Here is a 27,859-nt window from a genome sequence, read left to right as displayed (position 1 = left end):
GGCTTATGATCTTCATTGGCCTTTGCTTTGGCTTGTACTTTACACTCTTGAGGTTAACTTGAAGCACCCAACAATCCTCCAAAACATAGTATGCCCAATGAGTGCCCCAATTATCTCTCCAGAACAATATCCTGCAATCATGAATCTCCAATCGAGTAAACCTATTGTATAATCTTCTTCTTTTTCCAATGTTAAAGCAACTGGAGGCAATGGTCTTTCTATTATTGGTCCACATCTCTTTGGTAATGGAAATCCACACAATCCTACATTTCCTTCATACGATGCAGGTGAAAAAGTTCCAAATTGGGGTCCTTGTGGAATCATTCCTGTGAGATTATTGTCTGATAAATTCAAAAATTCAAGGGATGTGAGACTTGCCATTTGTTGGGGGATTTCCCCTGACAAACAATTTTTGGAAAGATCTAATGACTCCAATCGAATTAATTGAGCAAATGAAGTTGGAATTTGGCCTGTAATGACATTTGCAGATAAATTGAGTTGCATGAGTGCTTTTAGTACTCCAATTGTAGCTGAAATGTTTCCTCCAAACTTATTGTGAGAAAGGTTTATGGCAGTAAATGTGCTAAAGATCATTTCCATCTCCAAAACTATCCCTTTGCTTATCATTTCGATGATATCATGACCAGAAGATACATCTTGCAAAGACAAATAAGCGCCCAATCGAGATGCATTACCAACTAACATTGACTTCCATTGAGAAATATAGTCCAATGGTAGTAATCCTGTAAAATTATTTACAGAGATGTCAAATACTTGTAGCATTGGAAAGCAAGGAGAATCGTGAACCTTTAACTTCTGTGAAATAGGCCCATAGAATTTGTTTGACCTCAAAATCAGTACACGCAATTGAGGTAGGCTTTGCAACCAGAAAGGGAAAGTCCCACTTAAGTGGTTATTCCCAATATCTAACTGCTCCAAGCCAATACATTTCGCCATTGATTTCGGTAAGTCCCCTTGGAGTTGATTTCCGTTGAGCTTTAACATTTGTAGTCTACATCCTTTGTTGAAAGAAGCAGGAATTGGCCCATGTAAGTTGTTCTGCTCTAGAAATAAGACTGATATATTTCCAATCATGTGACCAAAACACTTGGGAATCACACCACTTAATTTGTTATATGACAAATCAAGAACTTTAAGATTGGTTCCATTACAAGTTGATGAGATTGGGATTTTGCCAACCAGTTTAGAATTGTGGGAAAAGTCATCATCATGATCAACATCATCAAGAATACCATTCAATTTGTTGTGTGACAAACCTAAAAACAACAATGATGGGATAGAGAATAGAGATGAATGGACGGGGCCCTCAAGTAAATTGTTATGTAAGGACAGACTCACAAGATTGGAAAATCCACCCTTGAAGAATGAAGAAATTTGACCACTCAAGTTGTTATATGAAAGACCTAAGTAAGCAAGATTGGTTAGATTTGCAAATGAAGGTGGGATTGGTCCTTGAAGAAAATTGTTTCCCAAATCTAGCGTATGAAGATTGGGAAATTTGTCTTTGAAAAATGAAGGTATTTGACCAGTCAAACTATTATATGAAAGATCTAAGTTAAAAAGATTGGTTAGATTTGCAAATGAAGATAAGATTGAAGGAATTGGTCTAGATAAACTACAATTGGAAAAACTCACATGCTCCAACAACTTCAAATTCCTGAATGAGTTGGACAACTTTCCACATGGTGGTAATGAACTAAGTAATAACCATCGTAGAGAATTTACATAAGGGAACTCAGGCAAGTAACCTGAGAGAAGATGGTTATCAGATAAATCCAAGAGTTCTAAGTGTGGTTGTAGGTGAAAAATGTTCCTCGGAATCTCACCGTACAATTCTGTGGAACTGAGAGAAAGTTCTCTTAAAGAAGGGAGTTTCCCTAGGAGATCTTGTATTGTTGAAGATAAATTGTTGGAGTCTAACGTGAGTCCTGATAGGGAACGTAGGTTTAAAAGAGATGTTTCAAATTTGCCTTCTTTATCTCTTAAATATTTCGGAGTTGACCCATAATCACATCTCTAGCCCATCATGCTCCAGATCAGGCCCATTTTGGCATTTGAGAATTTGAATGGACCTCTTGACGTATAAAATTGCATGATTCATACCCAAAATTTCAAATATTTGCTTAAATCTCGAAAAGTCCTAAAATCTGCAAAAGTAACATAAAACCCAAGGTAGCTCCACTCTAAGTGTGTAAAATGCATGCTTTATGCCCTAAGATTTCACACATAAATGTGCTCATCAGATTCCCCCACACTTAGACTAACTTGTCCTTAAGTAAGAATAAAAGGAAAAAAATACAAATGCAAATAAGAAACTAATGCAACAAAATAAAATCCTAACTCACTTTCGTAGGAATCACGGTTACACTTAGTATGTGCAACAAGCCTTTAAACCACTAGGTTACCCCTAGAGGACGAGTTTTGTCTCGTGGATGTTTGCCAAGAATATACATCCAAAATTCCAATTTAGCTCAAAATAAAACATTGCAAATTCCAACTCCAACAATTGGTAAGTACTCATACAGGATCAACAGCTTTGACAATTTTTCTCACCATTGATTTAAGATCCCCCACACTTGAACTTTATTACCCCATATTGACTCTTGAGACTAAGCATATATCTCAATCAAAGACTCACCTTATATCTTTCAAGTACACATCTTCTTTAAGGAAAACCACTCATAAAGTAAGGGGACCAAGGACTATGGTTTTGAAGTATTTTTTACCAAACAATTTTACCAAGGCATTGATGACACTTGTATTTATCTCTCTTTTTCTTATGAGTAGTGAACTCTACTTTACTCCACTATGGTTGGTTTGAATGACATGGTGGAGCAAACACCAGAAACCCAAGTTACTTTGTAGCTTTGCTTTGCATATGCCCACATAGACAATGATGCAAGAGTTCTTTTCAATAATCTCATTCCTAAGAGTTTCGATCAAGTCACCTCGATTCCTGAGTAGGAGTGCCCTGTCCAGTTCCAAGGAATTCAACTTTTTCTTTCTAATCCTTTTTTTTTTTTTTTTTTTTTTTTTTTTTGAAACTTTTGTCATGCCATACAAAAAATTGATCTCAACTCCTAGCCAAAGAAACAAGGACCCACAAAACCCATAGATGGTCCAACACCTTAAGTTAAGGGCCTTTTATTTTTCTAAGGAAAGTCCTATCTCAACATATATAGAAGTTACCTTCATCTCAGTAGGGTTTTTATGTGTTCACGATGGGTACCAAAATCACTCTCATTTCACACATCATAGCAAAGAAAGAATATGTATACTAACCAAAAGTCAAAATTAAAATATACAAAGAAGCTATTTCCCCCCCCCCCCACACATTTAAGTAATGCAATGTCCTCAATGCACGCATGAAAATATAAATAAGGAAGACAAATGAGGGGTATACCTTTTAGTCAAGGTGAGCTTATCATGGGAAGCTTTAGTCTTATCTTCAATATCAATGTATGATGGGGAATGCACTCCAAATAAGAAAAACCATGAATAGAAAGTCATCTCTAAAGATCTCAAGAAAAACATTCACAATGTCACAGAAAATTCTCATCATACGTCGAGGTTCTCTATAAGGTTTAGCATCCTTCATAAGATGAATATGATGTTCAATGGAAGAGCTTAGACCTTTGATATTTGTGATAAACCAACCTAGTGCTTCTTTATTATCATTCAACAGTGTGATGAGCTCTTCTGCTTTGTCAGAAGTTAAAGTAGAGACAACAATGACAGGAAGAGAATTATCTTGTCCCAATAAAGTATACTTCAAATTAGAAGGCAACTCTTTCAATTCTAGCTTGGCAGATTCAATCATTGAGGGGTTAGGAATAGAGATGGATAGGGGTTTAATAGGCTCTAAAGGTGTGTGAAAATTTAAGACTTCAGAAAAAAAAAGTTTCACTATCATCATCCAACATATCCATACATTCTTGAAATTCATAATCAAAATTTGTCACATCCACCCAGCCGGTACCCTATCTCGCATACCTGAGTGTGTGATCCACAGTCCACAAGATCAAGTATCGAGGAAATCAACCTCCCACATTCCCAATAATATAATCAAGAACAAGACTAAATCAATATTATCAATATTAATGAATAGATCAAAGCAAAGTAACGAGATAATCATCAGAGTGCAGAAATGATACCAATAGATATATATAATCAAAATGTAAAGTGAGGCGGAATCTCACTCCACGAGTACAGCGGAATGTAGTTCGAAAGTCAAAAGAATATTACAACTGGTTCCATAAGAAAGTAAGAAAGAGATAATCAAACTAAGCTAGAGTCTATTCTACTTTATAAAGAACGTCTTCATAAACATAGATTTCATCAATCACGTTCAGACGCTCCCACTCCACAGTAGGACTAATCATAGTACGAAGCATGACCACACGAGGGATCTTCAACGTTATCTTCATAGTTGCCAGCACCTTGCGTGTAGTACGCTTCTTCAGCTTGTGCTTCCTCGTATTGGGCTTCATAATCATCAACACCTGTAGTATAATCTAACAAAAGATATTTGTACAAAGGAGTGAGTTCAAGAGAACTCAAGGCAAGTCATTCCATAACAAGATAAATAACATGGTAACAAATACATAGCATGATGCAGTATGATATGAGACAGACAATGGATATATGAGTCTAACTCTATGTATGTTGGTCTCTAAAGGCAGACATGCTTTAAGTCATAGCACCATACTTCTTTAGGAAGGTCATTCACTCCCCCTCAGCCATCTTGGCATCTTGGGTCTGCCGGTGTTAGTTGGTTAAGGCATCCCTCTCGGACATTCCATGATTGGGGTTTAGGTCACCTCTCTCTCACATCACCATTTGGTCCAAGTATTGGCGCATGTCAGGGTAAAGCCTAGCCAAATGCAAGTCATCTACTTGGTTATATCAACTAAGATCCAGATACATCCATTCTTCCCCTCTCGGGATCCTTTCCAGTATCCTTCACATTAGAGTCACAGATATTACTCACCGGACTTACTAACCCTATTGGTCATCCACAAATAGTAGACGGGAAGCTCTCACGTCCTCTCACAGATATAACTCACCGGTCTCGAGCGCCCATGAGCCCAAGTCTAGCTATTTGCAACCCTACCAATAAATGGCCTCTTACGAGTATCCACAATGTGATTATGTCCCCTCACGGATTGGTTACCGATCTTGAGCACCCATAAACCCCCATTGCTTCCACGGGTTACTCGGTCTCAATACCCTTCTGAATCAGGTCTGATATAACAGGGAATCCTAGCCGAACACTGCTAGACAAATCCTAGGTATGACAACCAATAATCCGAGAAAGCGTCAAAGGGCAACATTGGAAATATCCCATACTATTTCCACTAATGTCCAAGGACAGAAATGTCAAAAAGACATTCCCCAATCCCAAATCATACCTAATCAATCACAATCCCAATTCAGTCATATCATCCACGACAGATATCTCATCAAACAGAAAAGTATATAAAGACAAGATCAAAAGAATAAGCAACATACATGAATAAGTATTCATACATGATCAAGTACATAAAGTAAATAAGGAAATAAGATCCTACTGTAATTGCAGCATTCATATCATAATAGAAACTATCATAACAGTAGTAAATCTAAGTAGTTCCCAAATTAGAAACTAGGATTCATGCAATCTATGTAATTATGGTAACAACTGTCCTTACCTTAAATAGATTTGAAGATATTCTGGACGGACAAGAGGATGAATCCAAAGTTAGCAAACAAACCCTAGAACAACATCATACAATCATTAAGAAGTAGTCCTAAAAGAATAAGCATTAATCGAATCGAAATTGATGAAGAAATCCCATTCACACTTCGGGTTGATTGGCTGGGTTGACTGACTCAGTCGACCCAGGCAATCTGTCCAGAGAGAAATGCAAGTCCAAAAACAGAATTTTGATCCGAAACCTATTCTATACAATCCGGAATGCTACGAAACTTGGAGAGAATATCTAACATAGTAGTCTAAGACTAAAAAGCATATTTTAGACATCAAACATCGATCAGAACCATTACTTACTAATTTGGAATCATACTTTCTATTTTGGTAAAATCATGGTTTTCATTGAAAACAAGCTATGGATGAAAGAGATGAATTAGAGATGATGAGATCTCATTCTAGTATATGAATACAGTAAATCAAGTATATGAATAATCATGGAGAAGCATCTATAATGCTAGAAGAAATCAAAATAAGAATATGATCATAGTTTAAGAAGAAATCATAAGAATCATGTTGAGAATGAATATGAAGACCATAGCATAGGGAATGAAAAGAGATTGTAGAAGATATGACTACAAGGTTGCAGCATCTTCATCGTAATCTCAGTTCAGAGAAGAGAGTGATCATAGAAAGAATGAATCAATAACATACTAGAGTGAATACTAACCTTTGATTGAAGAACAAGAGAGAGAACTTGCAATTTTGCAAGGTTTGATCTTCTTCAACACTTTTGGAGGCTTGAAGATGAGTTCCCTTCGTTCTCTAAGTGTTTTGGAGGCTAGGGATACTAAAATTATGAAGTACTATTGTCACACCCCACCCGCCGGTCTCGGTTACCCGCTCGACAACCCGTGGGAGTGATCCGTCACAGGATCCACGGTTTTAGTCTATCAACAATAATAAATACAAATATAGACAATCAAGAGAAAAAAAAGTTCAATAAATGAATTTAAAGAATTACAGGAGTCCAAATACTCCAATAACAATAATAAAAGGAAAGAATAATTAAATAAAAATGAATAAGAGTTCAGCGGAAGTAAACAAAAGAGTTATATCAATTTCTTTCCAGTTTCCTTTTCTAAGTTTAAATAATGTTTTTCATGAATCTCAAGATAAGGTGTCCTCCAGTTCTTTTCCATTCGCTGAGCGAACTGTCTAACCACCTTCCATCTCTGACCATCAATAGGTGCGATAAGCGCACTCCATGCACCCGCAGGAGCTCCCGCACAGGCTATCTCCATTTCCCACTGACGCTGCCACATCCTCTTCATACAGGATGGTTCCTTCATAGGAAACCAGTCCATCTTCCTGTACAATTCCTTCTTCTGTGCAGGCTAATAAACATATACAACATAAAGGAGTGAGTTCTAAAGAACTCAGTAAGAAACAATCATAATTCCCATCAATTATCCAACAAAGCATATATGCATAAATGATATGAATGAATGCAAAGTATGAATGACACTATGATTTCTAACTATGTAGGTCTCTAATAGTTGACATGCTTTAAGATATACACCAGCCCTCCTCTGGGTAAGTCTCATCACTCTGATCCGGCAAGGACTGGTTACCTTTGTAGGGATCCTGGGAAAAAAGGAAAGTCCACACCTGGCTCACAAACCATGGCTGGGGTTAAGTCAACACTCTCTTACCACGACCATTGGTAATGAGTACTGGCGCATGTCGGGGTTTCTAATCCAATGCAAGGTCATACTGGTAACATGTCTACATGAAGTCCAGATACATCCCCTATGGCACCAACCAACTCGGTTCAGTATCCTTTGCAACCTAGGAATGGGAACCCTCACGGACTGGCTACCGTTGTTGGACTCCACTCCTTAACCCTATGGTCATCCACATATTATTGGGGCGGATGCTCTCATGACTCCTCACGACACCCGGTCTGTTCCTTGGACGTCCATGAGCCCAACCCTAACATATGCAACCCTACCATTTGTATGACTAACAGTGGACCAACGTCACATCACTGTCATCATGGGTCACTCGGTTTCAATCCCCATACCGAAAGGGTAGTAGCATGTGGGGTACCTAACCATGCAATTCTAGATTCTACCTAAGAATGTCATCCAATAGTCATGACAGTGCTGGAGACATCAGCAGACATGTGTCCCATACCACAACCTTCTGATATCCCAAGCTAAGATATCCCAGAGGAATACCTCATCCATCAGGACCACATACTAACCATCATCAGTACATAACATTCATAATCATCAAAGTATATAAGTAAACAAAACAAACAGCAGTAATATAACAAGGTTAATATATAAGACATGACTACAGCAGCATATATAAAGAACTACTAGTTCTAATAGACACTGGACTAGCATGTTCAAGTCTATACATAAAGATAGGAATGAAAGTCCTTACCTGCATATAAGTAAACTGTCCGTAAAAAGAGATCCGTTAACTATTACAAGACTCTCTCTTCAAACAGAGAATACCTAGACACAGTGTTACAATAATATATAAGTTAATTGAATCAAGGTGGATCAAAACCAGAAGTCATTTGGTCACTGTTTACCGGCCGGTTGCTTGGGCCGGTCGCTTAAGTTGAGCGACCGCCACAAAAACAGAGAGTTTCAATCCGAAACTCAGGCTTCTGATCACCCGTTTTCAATCCGGATTTCGAGTGATCATGACCTAAATCTCGAATCTAACACTCCCCAAGCCAAAAGGTGAAGGAAATCCTAACAAAAACCATCATTGGGTTACCCAGAACTCTCCCCTTGACTGGATTCTCCTTTTCACGAATGCAGGGTTTCGTTTTCGGAAGAATCTCATCAAGTAGATTGGAAAGAGAGTTACGATGAATCAAAGAGGGTGACCACCATGATGAGGGGATGGGTTAACAATAAAATAATAGACAAAGAGGGTAAAGAATAAAGGGTGAATTCATTACCTCACTTCAGAAAGCCAAAAAAAAGGAAGGACTGATCTCCAGGTCACTGCCAGCACTTCAGATCCACTTTCGGAACTTCCCCGCAGCCGTCTAACCTCCAAAATCAGCAACCACGAATAAAATATTCGTTACTTGGACGAGGGTTACCTTTTATAGAAGTCAAGGGGAAAAATAGGGCAAAAACTCCGAAAACAGACCGGGCGGTCGCTTGGTTTGATCGACCGCTGCTAGCAATTGCCCCCATGTAATTTACCATACAAGGGTGCATTTGCTAGGGGGTTGATATCCAAGGACAACCTAGCTCTAAAGAAGAGATGGGGGAGATCTTACCTTCATTCCGGACATCTCCGAACAACACTTGTCTTCCAGAAAACCAACTACCAAGCAAGGTAGGCTCTTCAGACAAGGGATCCAGATCCATGGGTTCAGGGTATGGATCATGGACTTCAATCTGGACACTCCACAAATTTACCCGACTAGACCTTCGGGTTCTCGGACCTGAAATACGGATCTCAGGTTAGAAATACGGGGGTTGTTACAACTATGGTATATATAGCAATATAACCTAAATAGAAGATTCTGCTCAAGTTCAGCATCTTTGGGTCGATTGGCTGGGTTGATTGACCTAGTCGACCCAGGCTGTCAGCAAAGCCTGAAACAGGGATTTGAGGGCCTTTCTCTTATCGGAATCAAACGAAACTTTAAACACATAAATTATAACTTAGCTAGCATGAGAAAATGGCTTCAAAACATATCAACCATGCTCCAAGGTCATCAACCACTCTACTCTTCATCAAGGTGCAGTCTCTTTTCTAGATCAATCAAAGTCTTCAAGTATGGGGCATCACTGTCAATCTCCATGGGTTCGGAGTCGAACACCATGTCTTCTACTGATATAGCCCATAGTTGACTTTCACTTCTACTTAGGGTCTTCGGACCTACAAACACAAGAGTATTCGGGTTAAGGTTAGGGCCGGGTTTCACACAATTAATCTCAAAGTTGGTAATCAAATCATTAGGAAAATCCAAAGACTCCTCAAGAATATTGATCTCTTCTTCTATTTGTGGTTGTTTCCCTATCCTAAACATATTAAATTTCACAGTTCGATTTCCAAAAGACAACCGTAAGAGACCATTTCGACAATTAATTAATGCATTACTAGTAGCCAAAAATGGTCTTCCTAGAATTATTGGGATTTCATCTTTGATTGAAAAAAGTTTAGTATCTAGCACAATGAAATCAACTGGAAAAATATATTCTCCGACTTTCAGTAAAACATCTTCAACCATCCCTTTGAGAATCTTAATTGACCTATCTGCCAACTGAAGAGTAGTTCTAGTTGCTTTCAATTCCTAATCCTAATTGCTTATAAACATGGTAAGGCAAAAGATTCACAGTTGCACCAAGATCAAGTAAAGCATGTTTAATGTGTGTACTGCTTATGACACAAGCTATGGTAGGGCTCCCTGGATCCTTAAACTTGGCTGCTAAAGGTTAAATAATTATAGAACTAACGTTACCTGCCAAGAACGCCTTTTTGGGAATGCTAGTGATTCTTTTATGAGTGCATAAATCTTTCAACACTTTTGCATAGGCGGAGATCTGGGATATGGCATCCAAAAGAGGGATATTCACTTCTATCTTTTTGAAGACATCAAAAATTTTCTCCATACTTGCAGTCTTCTTCTTATTAACTAGACGACTAGGATAAGGAGCCTTAGGAACATAAGGACTCTTATTTGAAATTTGCTATTTTCTCATAGTTTCTGATAGTGGTTCACCAAACTTAGGTACTACTAAAGCAACTGCCTCATCCTCAACTTCTATGGGTTCTTCAGATAAACTTTTATTAGGAGATACTTGAACATTCTCCTTATCATAGTGGTCACTAATCTCGCTCTTTTCATTAATATGTGACTCACCTGTTAAATACCCTTTCCCAGTTCTCAATACAGACACAGAATTAATTGAAGCTAAAGAAGAAGGGGAGGATTCAACTTGGTTGACTTGATTTGGTAAATTTGATGGTCTTTGTTGAATCTGAATCATAGGATTTAGCTCAGGTTGGCTAGGCATTTTATCTTTTTCTCGCTCAGACAAAGCGCTTGCAAGAGTGGAAATTTGTTTTTCCATATTATGCATAGAAGTCATGAAGATGCTGGAAAGCACTTCCATATTTTTCTCTAAGGAAAAGAGACGAGAAAACTCTGGATTGTTACCTCTGTTGAAACCAGGTGATGGTTGATTTTGTGCAATGTGAGGCATATGAGGCACAATAGGTGAATTGACAGGCCTAACTAAATTGGCATTCTGAAACTTAGGGGCTTGAGGGAACTGGACATTTTGACTATAAAAAAATTGTGCACTTTGTTGTTGAGGGGCACCAAATTGATTTTGTGTGGAATAATTGTTTAATCCATTTTGGTTTTGCCCTTGAGACCATGAAAAGTTAGGATGATTCTTCCACCCGAAATTGTACGTGTTATTGTACGGGTTTGGAAACATTGCGCTGACATTTTCATGTTGGTCTCCAGATAGTTAGGGCATTCCTCAATTACATGTGTAGGAGACTGACACCATGCATACATAGCAATAGATTTATCAATAAAATGTGCTTGACTTGGTGGTGGTGGTGTAGTTTTAACTACCAAAGTCTCTAACTTTTTCAGAAGACTATCTATTTGTGCATCCTTATGAACTTGGCTATCAACAAAATATCCCTTACTGGTCCTTTCAGATTCTTGGGTTGACTCCCATTCTCTAGTTCTATCTGCTAGGTCTAAAAGAAATTCTCAAGCTTCGCAATTATCAGTGAACGATGTAAATCTTGTGGGGCTCATTGATTCCAAAAGTTGCTTTGTTTGATAATCGATACCCTCATAAATTATTTGGTATAAATGCCATAATTCTATACCGTAGTGAGGGCATTCTTGGAGAAGGCTTTGAAACCTCTCCATTACCTTAGCAAATGACTCATTGGGTTTCTGACGAAATTGAAGAATGACATTTCTTATTTTATTTATCTTAGAAAAAAGAAAGAATTTATTCAAGAACAGGACAGTGAATTGTTACCATGTGGTAATGCTATCCCGAGGTAAGCTATAAAGCCACTTTTTAGCTTGGTCCTTTAATGCAAATGTAATAAACCGTAGTCTTACGGCATCATCAGTGAGTTGTTGCACTTTCATAAGGATACAAACCTCCTCAAACTCCCTAAGGAACAAATATGCATCTTGATCAGGTAACCCATGAAATTAGGGTAACATAGACAGATAATGGGACTTAAGTTCAAAATTATTACCCCTCACTTCAGGTAAACATATATAGGAGGGTTGTGCAGATCTGGTTGGATAAAATCTAACTCTAAGACTCTTAGGTGGAAGAGGTGGAGGTAGGTCTTCCATGGTCAAGGTAGACACTCGGACAATTCTATTTTTGGAATCACGAATCTAGACACACATGCACAAACCACCTAATGCAATTAAAGGCTCTTATGAGCAAATGAGATTTTTTTTATTTTTTATTTTTTTAAAAAATAAAGTAACTAAAGAAAAAAAGAAAATAATAAAAACAAAAGGGAAAGTAGAATTTCCCCACCACAAAGATTGAAACAATGATTCCAAAACCGTAAGGTTGCCATATAGCTGAACGGTGTATAGGTTTGATAGCAAGGGAATCCGTATAGTCTTCGGAGCCACCTACAATCGAATCCTAAGGATTCTGCAGTAGAGCGGGGACTACTATATGTTTTTGTTTATACTCTAGTTAAGAGTAATATCTTTGAATTTTTTTTTTTAAAACACTTCGATTTACCTAAGAATGAAAAAAATAAAATGGACTAATACCTCCCCGGCAACGGCGCCAAAAACTTGTTTGTGAAATTAAAAATAACCGCAAACACACGGTATCCTGTAGCTAACGGGTTGATCTCAAGGAGATATGCCACTTTAGAATTAACTTCTTAATGATAATGCGAGAGTGCAATGATTAAAATTTGTTAATTACTTAATTAAACTAAACAAACGGTCCTAATCCATACATCTAATGCGATCGAATTGAAATGAAAAATAAAGCAAACATAACCAACGCATAATTAATAAAGGCAAAAAAAATGCGAATAATAAATAAATAAAAATAAAAGGGAAGTGATCCGAGTGTCGGCCTCGGATCCGGGAAGGGGAGTGTAATTATAATGACTTTGACCATGGACCCTTTTCCGTAGCTTACAGTCCACTGATCGGGGGAACGGATATTAGAGAAAAAGAAATTGCAGAAAAGAAATAATCAAAGCAATAAAAGGAAAGGGAAACCTTAACCAAAGAGAGGCATGACTATAGACATCTCTAATCAAGGACCCAGGGGAAGAGAGAACAATAAATAAATGTTGAAAGTAAATTCTAAATTAAGAATATTGAGGGGTAGATCGAAGCGGGAATGGAGGGGGAAGAGAAGATTATTGAAGAATGTTACTGGCATATTTGAACTTCAAACAATAAAAAAGAATTGAATAAACGATTTGAATCTCAACCAACCCTAACAACCAGAACTAGATCTAGAATGATCTAGGTCTGCAATTGCTAGACCCAGAGAAAAACGAATCTTGAAACTTGAAATTTGATCTTGAACTTGAGATTGCATTACATAGAAAAATTAAACCTAAACATTCATTCTAGAAATTAAAATTTCACGAAAGCAATCAAAGAAAACTAAAGAAAGCCTAAAATAAACTAAAGAGAAAAGAAAAGGTGCTTCTACTAAGCTCTAAAACCCGTTCTTCCTTGATGGAGTATGCTCTTCTTTTATAGAGTTAAATGGGATATGAATCTTGACAGAATTTGAATCAAACTCAGGGTTCCTATCTGACTCAACCAATTAGGGTTTTGACATACTAATCGGATCGACTTAGAGAGATCATATGCACAATTACATAGTTGGATTTGAGATTTAAGAAGTCCTGAAGCTCTCCTCCAAAAATCAGCATGATCGGACACCGGATGATTGTTCGATGAAGGGCTTGATCGAAACTGGACAGAGACATTCAAAAACGGGATTTTTGCCTCTTCCTTCCCTAAATATAATTCTTTTTCCTCTTTTTCTTTCTTTGACCAAATCACAAATAGGAAATAAGATATTGAAGTATGCAAGGACTCTTTTCTCCATTTGGACTCTCTCAATATTATCTCTGTAGATTTGATTGATAATTTATAATCTCAGCCGTAGATCAAATTTGCCTTCTTTATCTCTTAAATATTTTTGAATTGTCCCATAATCACATCTCTAGCCCATCATGCTCCAGATCAGGCCCATTTTCACATTTGAGAATTTGAATGAACCTCTTGACGTATAAAATTGCATGATTCATACCCAAAACTTCAAATATTTGCTTAAATCTTGAAAAGTCCTAAAATCTGCAAAAACAACATAAAACACAAGGTAGCTCCACTCTAAGTGTGTAAAATGCATGCTTTATGCCCTAAGATTTCACACATAAATGTGCTCATCAGATATTTCACATGTGAGAAGAGAAAAAAGTGGAAAAATAAAGGAAATTAATATAAAAAATCCAAAAATTAAGGGAATTATTAAAATTTATGAAAAAATGGGGGGGGGGGGGGGGGCGTGCCCCTTAGTGGGTCTGCCCTGTTAAGGCAACTACATAGTTGTAATCTACAATTCAATTTTGCTTGGGGTCTTTCTATTATTATCCTTTTTTTTTTGAGTTTTAAGTATGATTTTTCTAATCTTCCATCATAAATAAGGGGGGTTTTCAGTGCACAAGGTTGTGACTAATGTTGGTCTTGGGAGGGTTGTAATGTATAGTTGCACACAGCCTGAAACCAGCTTCATGAAGCTATTGTTTCAGACACGAACCCATGACCATTCTACCATGCACTATGACTTATTACCATTGACTAAATGAATGCTATTTCACAAAAAAAAAAAAAAAGACTAAATGAATGTTATTTTACCGCTCACCAATTGAATGTTGTTACAATGCCACCATAGACTTCGCATTGTTGCTGCTCTAGACGATGTTTTCTCTTATTATGAGCCTAGAAACTATCATTTCTATGATTGTGTTATGAACCCTTTTATGTGAGGGTATTACCAATTAACCACATGATAGGGCTTATTCAGTCTTCCAACTGTATTTTGTATTTAGAACTTCTAATTGGAATCTTGCTATGTTTTACATGTCTATATCTATAGTACCTCATTCTCCCAACCTTGCCTCATGCACTTTTCTATATAGAATTTTGTTTTGTATCATTTGATATATGTGTGTGTTGAACATTATTCAGGAAAAATTTAACATTCTAACCGAGAGGGCTTCATCTTGGTTCAAAAGGCATTGCAAGCGCTGGTTCTTCCTTGTTCTTCTACTTCTTCCGTATTCAAATTTTTTTTTCTTTAGGGTTTCTTGTTTGCATTTCATATGTAGGCTATGGTTTTAGAGTTGCAAATTTGAACATCTTGATTGTCCGGTTTTCTTTAGTGCTCATGAAGATTTTGATTGGTATTATGTTTAACTTGTTTAGTTCTTGTGTTTTTATTGGATTCTGTAAATTTATTTGTTGGGTTTTGTAATCCAAAATGGGAGATTCATCGGATTCAATTTATATATATATTAAAAAAAAAATAGAAAAAAAAGGGAAAAATAAGAATAAAGGACTTTCAGTTTCATTTTTATTGTAACTGGGCAAACTTGGGTTTTTGTGTACTTTATGTTTATTTTTGTCGGTCCTCTATTTCTCAATGGAGGAATTTAGGAAGCTCAGTAGACTGCTAGTAGTACATGAAATTTGCAGCTGGTTCATAGTTCCAGAAAAGTGTAGTTTATTCTGACTTCCAAATTGCATGATGTCTGGTTAGATATTTGGTGTTGTGGAGTTTTAGTTTTACTTGGATTTCATAATAGTAGATTTACTTAGCTTAAATGTGCACTTAATATGTGTTGTTATTTTAGGAGTAGTTGATTGTTGAATCTCATTTTCCTCTTCTTCTATTTTTTTATTCAAACTCGTCAAACTTGTAGTATTCACATGTTCTTTAATCTCATTTTAGTATGCTAATGTACTTTTTTCTGTCTTTTGACAATCAACCAAAATCTATAGATTAAGTATCTTGCAATTTTAATTGTCCAATAGGTTTACAGTTACGAACTTATTTTCTGTAAGCATTCATTAAGAATAGGCATAGTATCTTGGACTCCCTACAACTGACATAAGAAAAAAATTAGGTAAAATTTGAAATGTATATTTTAAGGAGAAGATTAACAAACCTTTAGAGCTGATTTAGAAAGATTGAAGAACTTGCGTGAAGTTTGAGAAGTTAAATGGTGAACCCAATTATCAAAGGGATAAGCTGCAGAAGATAGAACTTACATTACATTTTGGAGTTTACGTACTTTAACAGAGAGTTTAGATTCTAACAACTTATACAGAGGGTTTAGAATATCAAGAATTTTTTCCAGAATAACAGTGACATGAAAAACCCGAATTGGCAGATATAATCAATAAAGCAAGAGTGGAAACAACCCCCCTGGCATAGTTGAAGCATAAGACTGGATTCATTCAATAGACTTTCAAAACATTCAGTACATCATTGCATGTGTCAATACAGTTGGTAATATCTACTGTATAATATTCATGTTACTTTCCAGTATAAATTCTAAATTTCAGTACAAAACTTTTGGATGTAAACGATCACATTATCTATTTTGTATCTCCTCATGCATACTAGTGCTAGAATAATGTTTTGCCATTCTTAATTAAGTTATGTGATTCATCTTTTGAAGATTCATGGCTTGGAGTTGGGAATAGGTCATGTATGATTGTTAAATGATGTGCTTGCAGTTTGTTCACGGATCTTGTAAGAGTAGAAACAGGCTGCATGTTAGGTATTTGCTTCAGGGTGAAAAATAGATATAAGTTGAGCTGTTGGAACCTAAAATAGAAAAAACTAAGAGAAGCTTTCAACAATTAATTTCATGGTGAGGCCACTGAGTAACCCTGTATTTACTTAGATATTGTTCAGAAGAATAGTTAATGTCAAACTATTTATGGTTGGGCATTTTAGTAGATGCATTCTAGATGAGGTCTCTGGGTAATTGGTTAGGGGAATCTTGTTAGAGACAATTTTGTATCAAGGTAATTGTCCGTCTATAGATGGGGCTTACCACTATCCATTCTAAAATCTATAGATAAGGATGCTAAAGAGAAGATTAACATACCTTTACAACTATTGTAGGTGATTCAGGGGTGAAAAACTTCTTAGAATGACCCTTAAACATTCACTATTTTGCTCAAAGTAATTCACTCCTTATTCTGCCTTCACTTTCAATGCAGGACATTAACATACGTTTACAACTAATGTATGTAGTTCAGGGGGTGAAGAACTTCTCAGAATGGCACTCAAACATTCACTATTTGGTTGAAACTTCTTTCACTTCAGGACCTTTCAAGTAAATGTAGGGTGGTTTTTTGTGCAAAGTGAACAATCAAAAGTATGTATGGTGTTTATGATGTTTTCTTAAATTCACTGAATCCCATGTAATTTCTTTGGAGATATTATAATAACGTAATTAAATAAATTGCTTCATGGGTTGAACTTTAATAGATTCACCTTGTTATTGGTAAGATCCGATGTAATTTTTTTGGAGAGATTAAAAAAATCTCACCATTTTTAATGAAGTTTGTTTTCATCAATTAACATTTCTTGAATAAATAATTTATTTTAAATGATTGTAATTGTAATTGAGCATTGCTTCATGGATTGACCTTGTTATTGGTAAGTGGTTGAGTTTATTTATTTGGAAAATGAAAAGAACTTACATGTGATTCTTAAAATTACAGAATCCCATGTAATTTTTTTGGAGAGATTAAATAATCTCATCGTGTTTAATGAAGTTCATTTCATCAATTATCATTTCTTGAATGAATAATTTATTTTAAATGGTTGTAATTGTAATTGACCATTATAGACGTCATTTATTCTTAATGTAAAGATCTAATTGAGTGAATATAGAGGGGTATTGGATGAAAACCAAATGTAGCCATGTCGCTTGAGTTCATACTTTTATAATAGTAGTGTGTGTGTATATATATGTGATTAATACTCATTTTGAATCCTATTTCTATTTAAAAGAATAGAAAGACCCCAAATTCTATAAAAGACAAAAGAGTTTTTTACAGGTTGTACACTTTAGTGGGGCTTTAACTCTAGGTAACACACTTTAGCGCCCTAAATTATAGATTGCACGCTCTCACAATTACAGTTGCACATTGTTAACATTTTATCCAAGATTCTATTAACTCATTAATGAAATGACCATATTACCCTCTTTAGGGTCAAATGACATAACCACCCCCATTGAAACCCTCATACCCCACACCTCGCTAGAAATTGCCCACCTTCGCCGGAAACCACCACACCCCTACTATCTCTCCACTCGCCGTCCCTTACCAGAAAATCCCTCGGAAACTTCAATGCAGGTCTGCGTCGACACGATTAGAAACTCTAATTGATGTTTCTTGTTCTTCATTCTTCTCTTTATAAAAGCAATAAATCCAAAGATGAGAACTCAAAAGTGGATTACAAGTTTCAAATCAGCAGTATAATTTTACGGTTTGCCGAACTTGAATGAAATTATGAGTGGATGGGATCTCACATGGATAGTTGGGTGTGGGCTAAAAATTCAAATGAGTTGTTTTATAGAAAATCTACCCTACTAGCAAGCACTCATGTGGCCAAATCCACGAATTAAGGAAAAGTTAAGAAATTCCAGGGCTAGGGTTAGTTTGGCAAAGAGAAGTTCAAGTATTGAGAAATGACTCGGGATCAAATCCACGAATTAATTTGCTTTCAGACTAGAGCAGCACCCTCCAACTTCTATTTAAGGTTTTGAAGGCTCGAAGCTCATAAGGTTATGGCCTTCGTTATTTCCCCTCTTTCTTATCTTCATACGAATCGTTGCCATCATTTTTCTTCACATTTGTCTCGCAAGTGGAGAACCTGTGACGCCGCAACATTGTCGCTGCCGACAGAGTCTCTCCTTTGATTTTTCTTATGAAAATGATGAATTGGGTCTTGGGTTGTCGGAAGAAGAGTTGGGTAACCTTTCTTATTTCAAAATAGTGTTGCATTGGAATGTGGATTGAATAAAGATTGTGTTGTTTTCAGTGGGTGTATTCTCTCTTCACCGACCTGAGGATTAGGTATGGGATGGTTTAAGTGGGGGTAGTCATGTCATTTGACCCTGATGAGAGTAATATGGTCTTTTCACTCAATGAATTAATAGAATTTTTGATAAGATACTAACAGCGTGCAAGTTGTAATTGGGGAATGTGCAATCTATAATTGAGGGCACTAAAGTGAAGTACCTAGAGTTTAAGCCCTACTAAAGTGTGCAAGTGCAACCTACAAAAACACTAACAAAAAGTCCATAAGTCTATTATGGGTTCTGGGTCAAAAGGTTATTCATTTTTGCACATGTCACTAAAAATTCTGAAGCAAATTGAGAGTATACTAAGCATATATTTTTTTTTATGAAAACCCTACTGTTTCTCATTTTTCTCACTCTCAAACATGATGTTCTTTTCTCTATTTTCACTATCATTTTTTTACTATGACATCCCAAAATTTATTCATAATTTATTCTTGACAAAATTTACCAAACTATTTTTCATTTTTTAGCAAAAATGGATTCTTGTATTCATTTATTTTAAATTAAAAAATAGAGAATGAGAATTAATACCCAAAAAGCCCTAAGCATACAAATAAATAATAGAGGAAAGAGAAGCAAAGAGAAGGAAAATTTTCACATATACTAGCATAAGTATTATGGAATATACAATATAAACCTTCTTACTCAATGACATGATCGATGGCTTTTCATTTTATTCTTCCATGGCTTCTTATCTTCATTGGCCTTTGCTTTGGCTTGAACTTTTGCATTCTTGAGGTTAACATGAAGCACCCAACAATCCTCCAAAACATAGTATGCCCAATGACTACCCCAATTATCACTCCAGAACAATATCCTGCAATCATGAATCTCCAATCAAGTAAACCTATTGTATAATCTTCTTCTTTTTCCAGTGTTAAAGCAACTGGAGATAATGATCTTTCTATTACTGGTCCACATCTCTTTGGTAATGGAAATCCACACAATCCTACATTTCCTTCATATGATGCAAGTGAAAAAGTTCCAAATTGGGGACCTTGTGGAATCATTCCAGTGAGATTATTTTCAGATAAATTCAAAAATGCAAGGGATGTGAGACTTGCCATTTGTTGGGGGATTTCCCCTGACAAACAATTTTTGGAAAGATCTAATGACTCCAATCGAATTAATCGAGAAAATGAAGCTGGAATTTGGCCTGTAAGGACATTTGCAGATAAATTGAGCTGCATGAGTGCTTTTAGTACTCCAATTGTAGCTGAAATGTTTCCTCCAAACTTATTGTGAGAAAGATTTATGATGGTAAATGTGCTAAAGATCTTTTCCATCTCTAAACGTATCCCTTTGCTTACTATCTCAATGGTATAATGAAAAGAAGATATATTTTGCAAAGACAGATAGGCACCCAATCGAGATGCATTAGCATCCAACATTGACTTCCATTGAGAAATATAATCCAATGGCAGTTTTCCTGTAAAGTTGTTTACAGAAATGTCGAACACTTGTAGCATTGAAAAGCAAGGAGAATCACCGGCCTTCAACTTTGGCAAAATAGGACCATAGAATTTGTTCGACCTCAAAATTAGTACATGCAATTGAGGGAGGCTTTGCAACCAGAAGGGGAAAGTCCCACTTAACTGGTTATTCCCAAGATCTAACTCCTCCAAGTCAATGCAATTCGCCATTGATTTTGGTACGTTCCCTTGGAGTTGATTCCCATTGAGCTTTAACATTTGTAGTCTGCATCCTTTGGTGAAAGAACCAGGAATTGGCCCATGTAAGTTGTTCTGCTCTAGAAATAAGACCGATATGTTTCCAATCATATGACCAAAACACTTGTTGGGAATCACACCACTTAATTTGTTATATGACAAATCAAGAACTTCAAGATTGGTTCCATTACAAGCTGATGAGATTGGAATTTTGCCAACCAGTTCAGAGTTGTGGGAGAAGTCATCATCATGATCACCATCATCCAATATACCATTTAATTGGTTGTGTGACAAATCTATATAGTCCAATGATGGGATACACAACAGAGATGAATGGACGGGTCCCTCAAGTAAATTGTTCCCTAAGGATAGAGACATAAGATTGGAAAATCCACCCTTGAAAAATGAAGGAATTTGACCACTCAAGTTGTTATAGGATAGATCCAAATTTTCAAGTTTAGTCAGATTAGCAAATGAAGATGGCAATGGTCCTTGAAGAAAATTGTTGCTCAAATAAAGAGAATAAAGATTGGTAAATTTGTCTTTGGAAAATGAAGGTATTTGACCAGTCAAACTATTATATGAAAAATGCAAGACACGAAGATTGGTTAGATTTTCAAATGAAGATAAGATTGAAGGAATTGGTCCAGATAAACTACAATTGGAAAAGCTCACACTCTCCAATGACTTCAAATTCCTAATTGAGTTGGGCAACTTTCCACATGGTGGTAATGAACTCAGGTATAACCATCGTAGAGAATTTACATAAGGGAACTCAGGCAAGTAACCTGAGAGAAGATGGTTATCAGATAAATCCAAGAGATCTAAGTGTGGTTGTAGGTCAAAAAGGTTCCTCGGAATCTCACCGTACAATTCTGTGGATCTGAGAGAAAGTTCTCTTAAAGAAGGGAGTTTCCCTAGGAGATCTGATATTGTTGAAGACAAATTGTTGGAGTCTAATATGAGTCCTGATAGGGAATGTAGGTTTACAATAGATGTATCAACAGGCTTTGAGATTGAACAATTGGACAACCATAACCATTCGAGATTAGGGAGCACGGAGGATACAACTTGAGACCAGTCATGATTATTATCTGACGACATGTTCACGTCACTGAGATGAAGTACCGTCAAATTGGATAGATTTTGAATGAGAGTTTTGAGGTTGGGATTTCTGAGTTTCAACCCTCTGTTGTAGGAGACATCAAGATAAACCAACTCCGTCAACCGTGAAATATCTGAGGGGATTTGACCATCAAAGGAATTCCACGAGAGGTCGAGATGTGTTAACTTGAAGAGTCGATGAAAACCATGCGGAATGGAACCTTCAAATTTGTTGCTAGAGAGGTCAAGCATTTGGAGGTCTAGAAGGTGGAAGAGGCTGCTATTTGCATGGATTTGACCACTAAATTGATTCTCACCGAGATCGAGTTTTTGGAGGTTATGAAGGTGGAAGAGGCTACTACTGTCATGGATTTGTCCTCTAAAAGCATTCCCGAAAGGCCGAGAATGGTTAAATTAGAGAGTCGATCAAACCCATGTGGAATAGAGCCTTCAAGATAGTTCCAAGACAGATTGAGATTTTTTAAATGAGAGAGCCGATTGAACCCAGATGAAATAGAACCACTGATTGAATTGTCGAAGAGAATCAGCGATTGGAGGTGGGTAAGATGGAAGAGTGCACTGGTGGAAGGGATAGAACCGCAAAGACCAAAAGAATTGAGGTCGAGACCAATCACACGACCACCGAGACTGTCACATGTGACTCCCGTCCATGAACAACAGTCGGTATTGTTCTTATTCCAGGACTCGAATGGGTTACCATCATGATGAGCATGGAAACAAGATTGTTGCTCATGCTTCAGTTGAAGCAAAGCAAACATCTGATCAGGGAGACATGACTGATTTAAGGGTGGTGAGATTAAATAGGAAAAAGCAGTAGTAGACAACATTGAGAGGAAGAAAAATGTTACTGCCATTTCTCTTCTCATTTTGTTATCTCAGACTCACGGAGGAGGATGCAGGGGAATTAAAGACTCTGAGGAAGAGAGAAGGGATTTAATTAATGATCAGTAGTGATATTCTATTTATAGAAGACGGAAATAAGGCACTGGCTAGGGCTCATACATGGATCCACTGACCCGCAAAAAAACATAAAGTAATTTAACAGATATTCCATGTTAAGGCTCAAGATTGGAACCCATAAAGTGACAAACTCTGACGACTTGACTTCAACAGATATTATTAGTAATTTAATATTGTATTCCACATATAATTCCAAAGTGGTACCCATTTGGGTCGACTCCAGACTCCTGAGGTGAGTCACCCGTCAACTTTTCTAAAGCGTTTTATCTATTTTCCATTACAATTGGTGGGTTCAACTAATCTTGTTTATCAGGTTACCAATCCATCGCTACAAAACATAAATCTTTTATTCATCTAAAAAACAGGGGGAAAAAAACCAACAACTCTTTTTCAGTTTTCTATAATAGAACTCGCTTTCTATTTATACATAAACAATGAAAATTAACCTTGGGCTTCATTCAAAATCTCAATAAAATAAAATATATTCGATCCTACCTTGAACTACCAGGCTAGTCCCAAGGGCTTGTCAATTCGTTGAAAGGTCAAAAGATGCTACTAATTGGTGTGTAACGAGTCTAATGGGTTAGAAAGTAATGACTTTAAAGAATTTGAAGGGTGAAAAGCATTCAAACTCAAAGAGTGATTGATGTACCCTTGTATTCCACCGAAAAGTCTCAAGTGATATTCATAATAAGACACATATAGATTTTGATGACCTAATTTTGTTATAGGAATATTAAATAGGACCAAATATTTTTTTCCTATTTTAAAGGACATTTGTAACATAAAAAATTCAAAGGGGGTATAACTTAATCAAGTTTTGAAGTATCGGTATCGAGTATCGTATCGGTCAGGTGGTTTTAAGAGAGGTATCGTCTCATATCAAGTATTGTAGCGTACTGGTTAATGTATTTTAGAGCAATTTAATGAAGAGACATATGGTTGTGTCCAATATGGATACATATCGTCTAATATTATATGGCATCGTGGGATATTTAAACCTTGAACTTAATAGTTTAAAATCCATGAAGGGTATATGTAATTTGCTCTTTAAGAAAAGATTGTAATATTAAGTTAGTAGTAGCAAGACTCGTTAAGATTTCTTGTCCAAGCACTAAGTTTCACAATTAGCTAGAGAGCCAGGATCATGTCCCTATTTAGCGATGTCCAAGATACTCAACAGAATCACCTATGTTCTAACTAGATTCAAATGCAATCAGACATCCTTGTATATGGACATTATCTAAACACTTAATATTACATTACACTAGTAAGGTGGGATTACAAGGGTTGCAACACAAGAGCGACTTCCAAGGAGAGGATAAGTGATTATATTCAGATTTACTTTACACTCTGTTTAAGTATTCAAGTAAGTACTACAGGAAAGAAACAGATCATAACAAAAGAATTATTCAACACGCAAGGTGAATTTTCTCACTAAATTAATGACCGGATGACTTTTCATTTTATTCTCCCACGACTTATGATTTTCTATGACCTTCATTTGGCTGGTACTTTACTATTCTTGATGTTAACTTGAAGATCCAATGATCATTCAAATTAAACATAGTGTGTCCAATGATCACCACAATTATCATTACAGAACAATACCTTACAATCATGAAGGTAATGCTCTTTCTAATTCTGATCCACCTCTCATGGGTTTCCCTCATTTACTTTCTCGAGAACTCCCATCTTTACTACTTTTTTGCTCAGCCATTTCTTCAAATTGGTGTTTAAAGGAAGAATCACCAGCCTATGGGAACATCATACACAAAAAGGTTATTATTTGTCAAGGATTTGTGAATGTTATCCTCGTCTGTAAATATCCAACAATGCGACAATAGCAAATAATTGGAAACACTACTTTTGACAATAATTTCATGTTGAAGGTTCAAATAGAAGCAATTGAATCCCCAATTGATTGGACACTAGATTTCGTATTTGTTAATGGAGCTTCATGCCAGTTATGCAATAGAGGAACTAGTAACTCGCATAATGAGAAAAAAAAACCAAGGCTGCTAATTCCATATTCCAATTGTCATGTTCCCTAGAGAGGGTTTGAGTGGTTCCCTTAAAAATGACTTGAGCTTCTACATAAAAGCTTGGGTGGTTCCTATGTATGATGAATGATATCATCCCCACAAAAAATGATATTATCAAGTAACATATATTCATAAAGAAACGTATATACCTACATTTTTGGTAAACAGTAACATGTCTACCTTCCTTTTCCATGTAAAGACTCAAGATTGATACCCACAAATAAAATGACAATCTATGATGACTTGACTTCAACATTGTAGACTTAGAGTTTCTTGAAGAAAGAAAAATGGAAGATACTAATGATTTAACCTTGTATTCCACATATAGTTCCAAAAGGGTATCCATTTGGCTTGACTCTTGAGGTGATTTACCCATACTATTGACGTGAGTCAACCTCACTGGGTTAGATACTATTGTTTGTGATCTATCAAGTTTCCCCCCAAAAATGTTTTCCATTATAATTGTTTGGTTTCAACTAGTCTTGTTTATCAGATTACCATAAGAACAAACCTAAACTCTTTTTAGGTTTTCCTCTAACAAATAGCTTCATAAAACTTGCTACATTCGTTCCCTACCATTAGAAATAAGCAATGCAAAAAAAACTTGGATTTCCATCGAAATCTCAATAGATATCCATCCTACCTTGAACCATGGGGCCTCGCATTGGTCCCATGCATTGGTCCCATGACTTGTCAATTTTTGTGATAAATCTAAAAATCGAGATCTTCTTTGCCCAAGGATATTGTTCGTCCATCCACTCAAACCTTTGGATGGATGACACGAGGCTGGTTGATATCCACATAGGCTATGAGCCATCCATCCAGAGACCTGAGCAGAGGAGCGAATAATATCCTTAAAAGTAAAAAGAATATTTACTGTAGATGTAAAGTTAGGTACTAGTGTACTACTACTGACCAGGGTACGACGAGTCTAATGAGTTAGAGTGCAGACGATTCAAATCCCATTAAATAGAAAGCATTTGCAATGACCACCACAGCATTCTTTAACCATTCAAATCCCATTAAATGGAAAGAGTTTGGAGTTGCCTAGTGATATGGAGAGTTTATGATCTGACCGGGTTCATACCGTGGCCCCCCCCCCCCGGGGGGGGGGGGAAAAAGCGCATCGTGCTTCGGGGGGGGGGGGATGATGAGTTTTTTTTATAAAAAAGGGGGGAGGGGGGGGGGGGGGGGGGGTTTTATTATTTTGTTAGGGTAATCACCCTGATGATAGCAGACTCGAATTGACGGCTGCGGATAATCATCATCAAAGGGATAACTATCGCATAACCTAACGGTTATCTCAGGAGTCCTCTACTAGCCCAAACTAGTAGAAGTCTATCGCTCAACGGATCTTATTGATAAGATCCAACGACTACCCGAAGAAGGTTCGAGTGCATCCAACGAAGGAGATTCGAAGGTACACTCTATATAAACCTCACTACCATACAAGGTGAGGGACGGATCAATCGATCAAAAAGAATACTATCCGAGACTCGGGTTCGGATACATGCGATAGATCCAAACTATCGGCGTCCTGCTATCTAGATCACCTTTCCCGTTTCTTCATTCATTAGCTCTGTGCTTCTAGCGAGCCGTTTGTGATTAAGTTCATCAAGCCGACTTAGCCTTCGGAGGTGGACTCCCGACCCCAGCGGTCGGGCCACATCTGACGCTTTCGTTTTGCAGGACATCACGTGGAGATCCAAGGGCTGAGCAGATTTTGGACGCATCATTTGGCGCCGTCTGTGGGAAAGACTTGAAAAAGCCATGGTGACTAGATCGGCAGCCGCTGCAGCCGCTGCACAACGCAATTCCGGTGTTCGGATACGGGGTGAATAATCCAGATATTCCCCGGGAAAGCCAAAATCCTATCGAGGTGGATGATGGCCAGGGGAGGGCGTAATCCTCCTCCTGATACAATCCAAGATCAATTGGATCAGGTAAAGATTCAACTCTTGGAGGTGAGCCAAGCACTCCGCGTGCTCACCGGACAGTGGTTTTACCACAAGAACACGATCAACACGATTCGGGGAGACGTGCATTGCCACGTGCTCCACGTGACCAAAGAATGGCTGAAGACCGGAATGTTGATCAGAATTTCCGTGAAGGAGACCGAGGACTTCGGAGGATTGATGATCAACCAAGGCGAGGCGATCGGTTCGACGAGACCGCAAGAGAGTACAACTGATTCAAATACAAGGTTGGATCTTGGGGTAAGAACTCACTCACCTTTATCGAGAAGAACCGTTCGTGATGATCGAGCGATTCGTGACGAGAGAAACGTTACGTGAAGGACGGGCTGTTCGTGATGATCGAGTAGCACGTGATGATCGTGTTAATCGAGGTCGTGATCGTATTCTTGAAGATCACCCGACCCAGTTGGTCAGGAATTGGCCAACATCAATGAGAAGTTAGGGCAATTGGCTAAGGGAAGAATAGCGAGGATATTTACTCGGTCATTCGGAAGACTCCTTTCTTGAGCCAATTGCGGGATATCGGTTTCCCCATAACTTCCGTTTGCCTACCTTCTCAACATTCGATGGCTCAGGAGATCCAACAGCTCACATCGGCTATTACCAACGAGACCATGGCGGTTTCGGGTAATTCGATGAAATTTTATGCGGGGTTTCGGTTCATCTCTAGCTGGAGCGGCACAAAAGTGGTTTTCTAACCTCCCCTCGGGAAGGATCGTAAACTTTGGCGAATTGGCGCGCCAATTCATAGGGCGATTCGGGAGTGGGATACGGGTCAAGAAAACGGAAGAAACCTTGTTTCTTGTCAAACAAGGAAAGAACGAATCGATCGGAGAGTTTACGAAAAGATTCAACAAAGTGACGATGGAGATAGAAAACTTGGATGAACAAGTAGCGAACCGCTCTATTCACGGGACTCACAAATCGGAAACTCCTGGAGTTATTACTACGGGATATACCCACGACTTATGCTTGAGTTGGTACGAGAGATGCAGAAGCGGGCTGAAGTCATGGAGATTCTAGATGCGCGCCAAGGAGATAATAAAGTCTCCAATAAGGAACAAAAGGCTCTGAGCGAAGCGAGAAGCCAAGGAAGAATGTTCGCGATCGGGTTGGAAGATCCCAACCTTGGCGCCAAAGATCCCCCGGTAGAAGTGAGTA

General features: G+C 37.4%; 2 protein-coding genes across 2 annotated transcripts; both read right to left on the bottom strand.

The window, feature by feature from the left end:
• Positions 1 to 39: 39 nt before the first annotated feature.
• Positions 40 to 1,705, bottom strand: LOC149005977 (receptor like protein 22-like). Its single transcript, XM_089136015.1, has 2 exons — positions 1,657 to 1,705; positions 40 to 1,277 (listed from the first exon to the last, which is right to left on the bottom strand). Exons 1-2 carry the CDS (start codon positions 1,703 to 1,705, stop codon positions 40 to 42), a joined length of 1,287 nt encoding a protein of 428 aa, XP_088992141.1.
• Positions 1,706 to 19,590: 17,885 nt separating this feature from the next.
• On the bottom strand, positions 19,591 to 21,696 carry LOC149005976 (receptor-like protein 33). Its single transcript, XM_089136014.1, has one exon. The coding sequence runs from the start codon at positions 21,694 to 21,696 to the stop codon at positions 19,591 to 19,593; it is 2,106 nt and encodes a 701-aa protein (XP_088992140.1).
• Positions 21,697 to 27,859: the final 6,163 nt, after the last annotated feature.

Source organism: Hakea prostrata, chromosome 9 (assembly GCF_041222555.1).
Source record: "Hakea prostrata isolate BN-2017 chromosome 9, UWA_Hpros_2, whole genome shotgun sequence".
NCBI classification, from domain to species: Eukaryota; Viridiplantae; Streptophyta; class Magnoliopsida; order Proteales; family Proteaceae; genus Hakea; species Hakea prostrata.
This window is presented reverse-complemented; position numbering and strand designations above follow the sequence as displayed.

Excerpts from the sequence above, each read along its gene's own strand:
- LOC149005977 (XM_089136015.1), bottom strand. The coding sequence starts at position 1,705 with ATGTGGAAAGTTGTCCAACTCATTCAGGAATTTGAAGTTGTTGGAGCA. Across the intron at positions 1,278-1,656 it reads ATTTGAAGTTGTTGGAGCAT|GTTTGTCACACAACAAATTG; the intron begins GTGAGTTTTTCC and ends TGTTGTTTTTAG.
- LOC149005976 (XM_089136014.1), bottom strand. The coding sequence starts at position 21,696 with ATGTCGTCAGATAATAATCATGACTGGTCTCAAGTTGTATCCTCCGTG.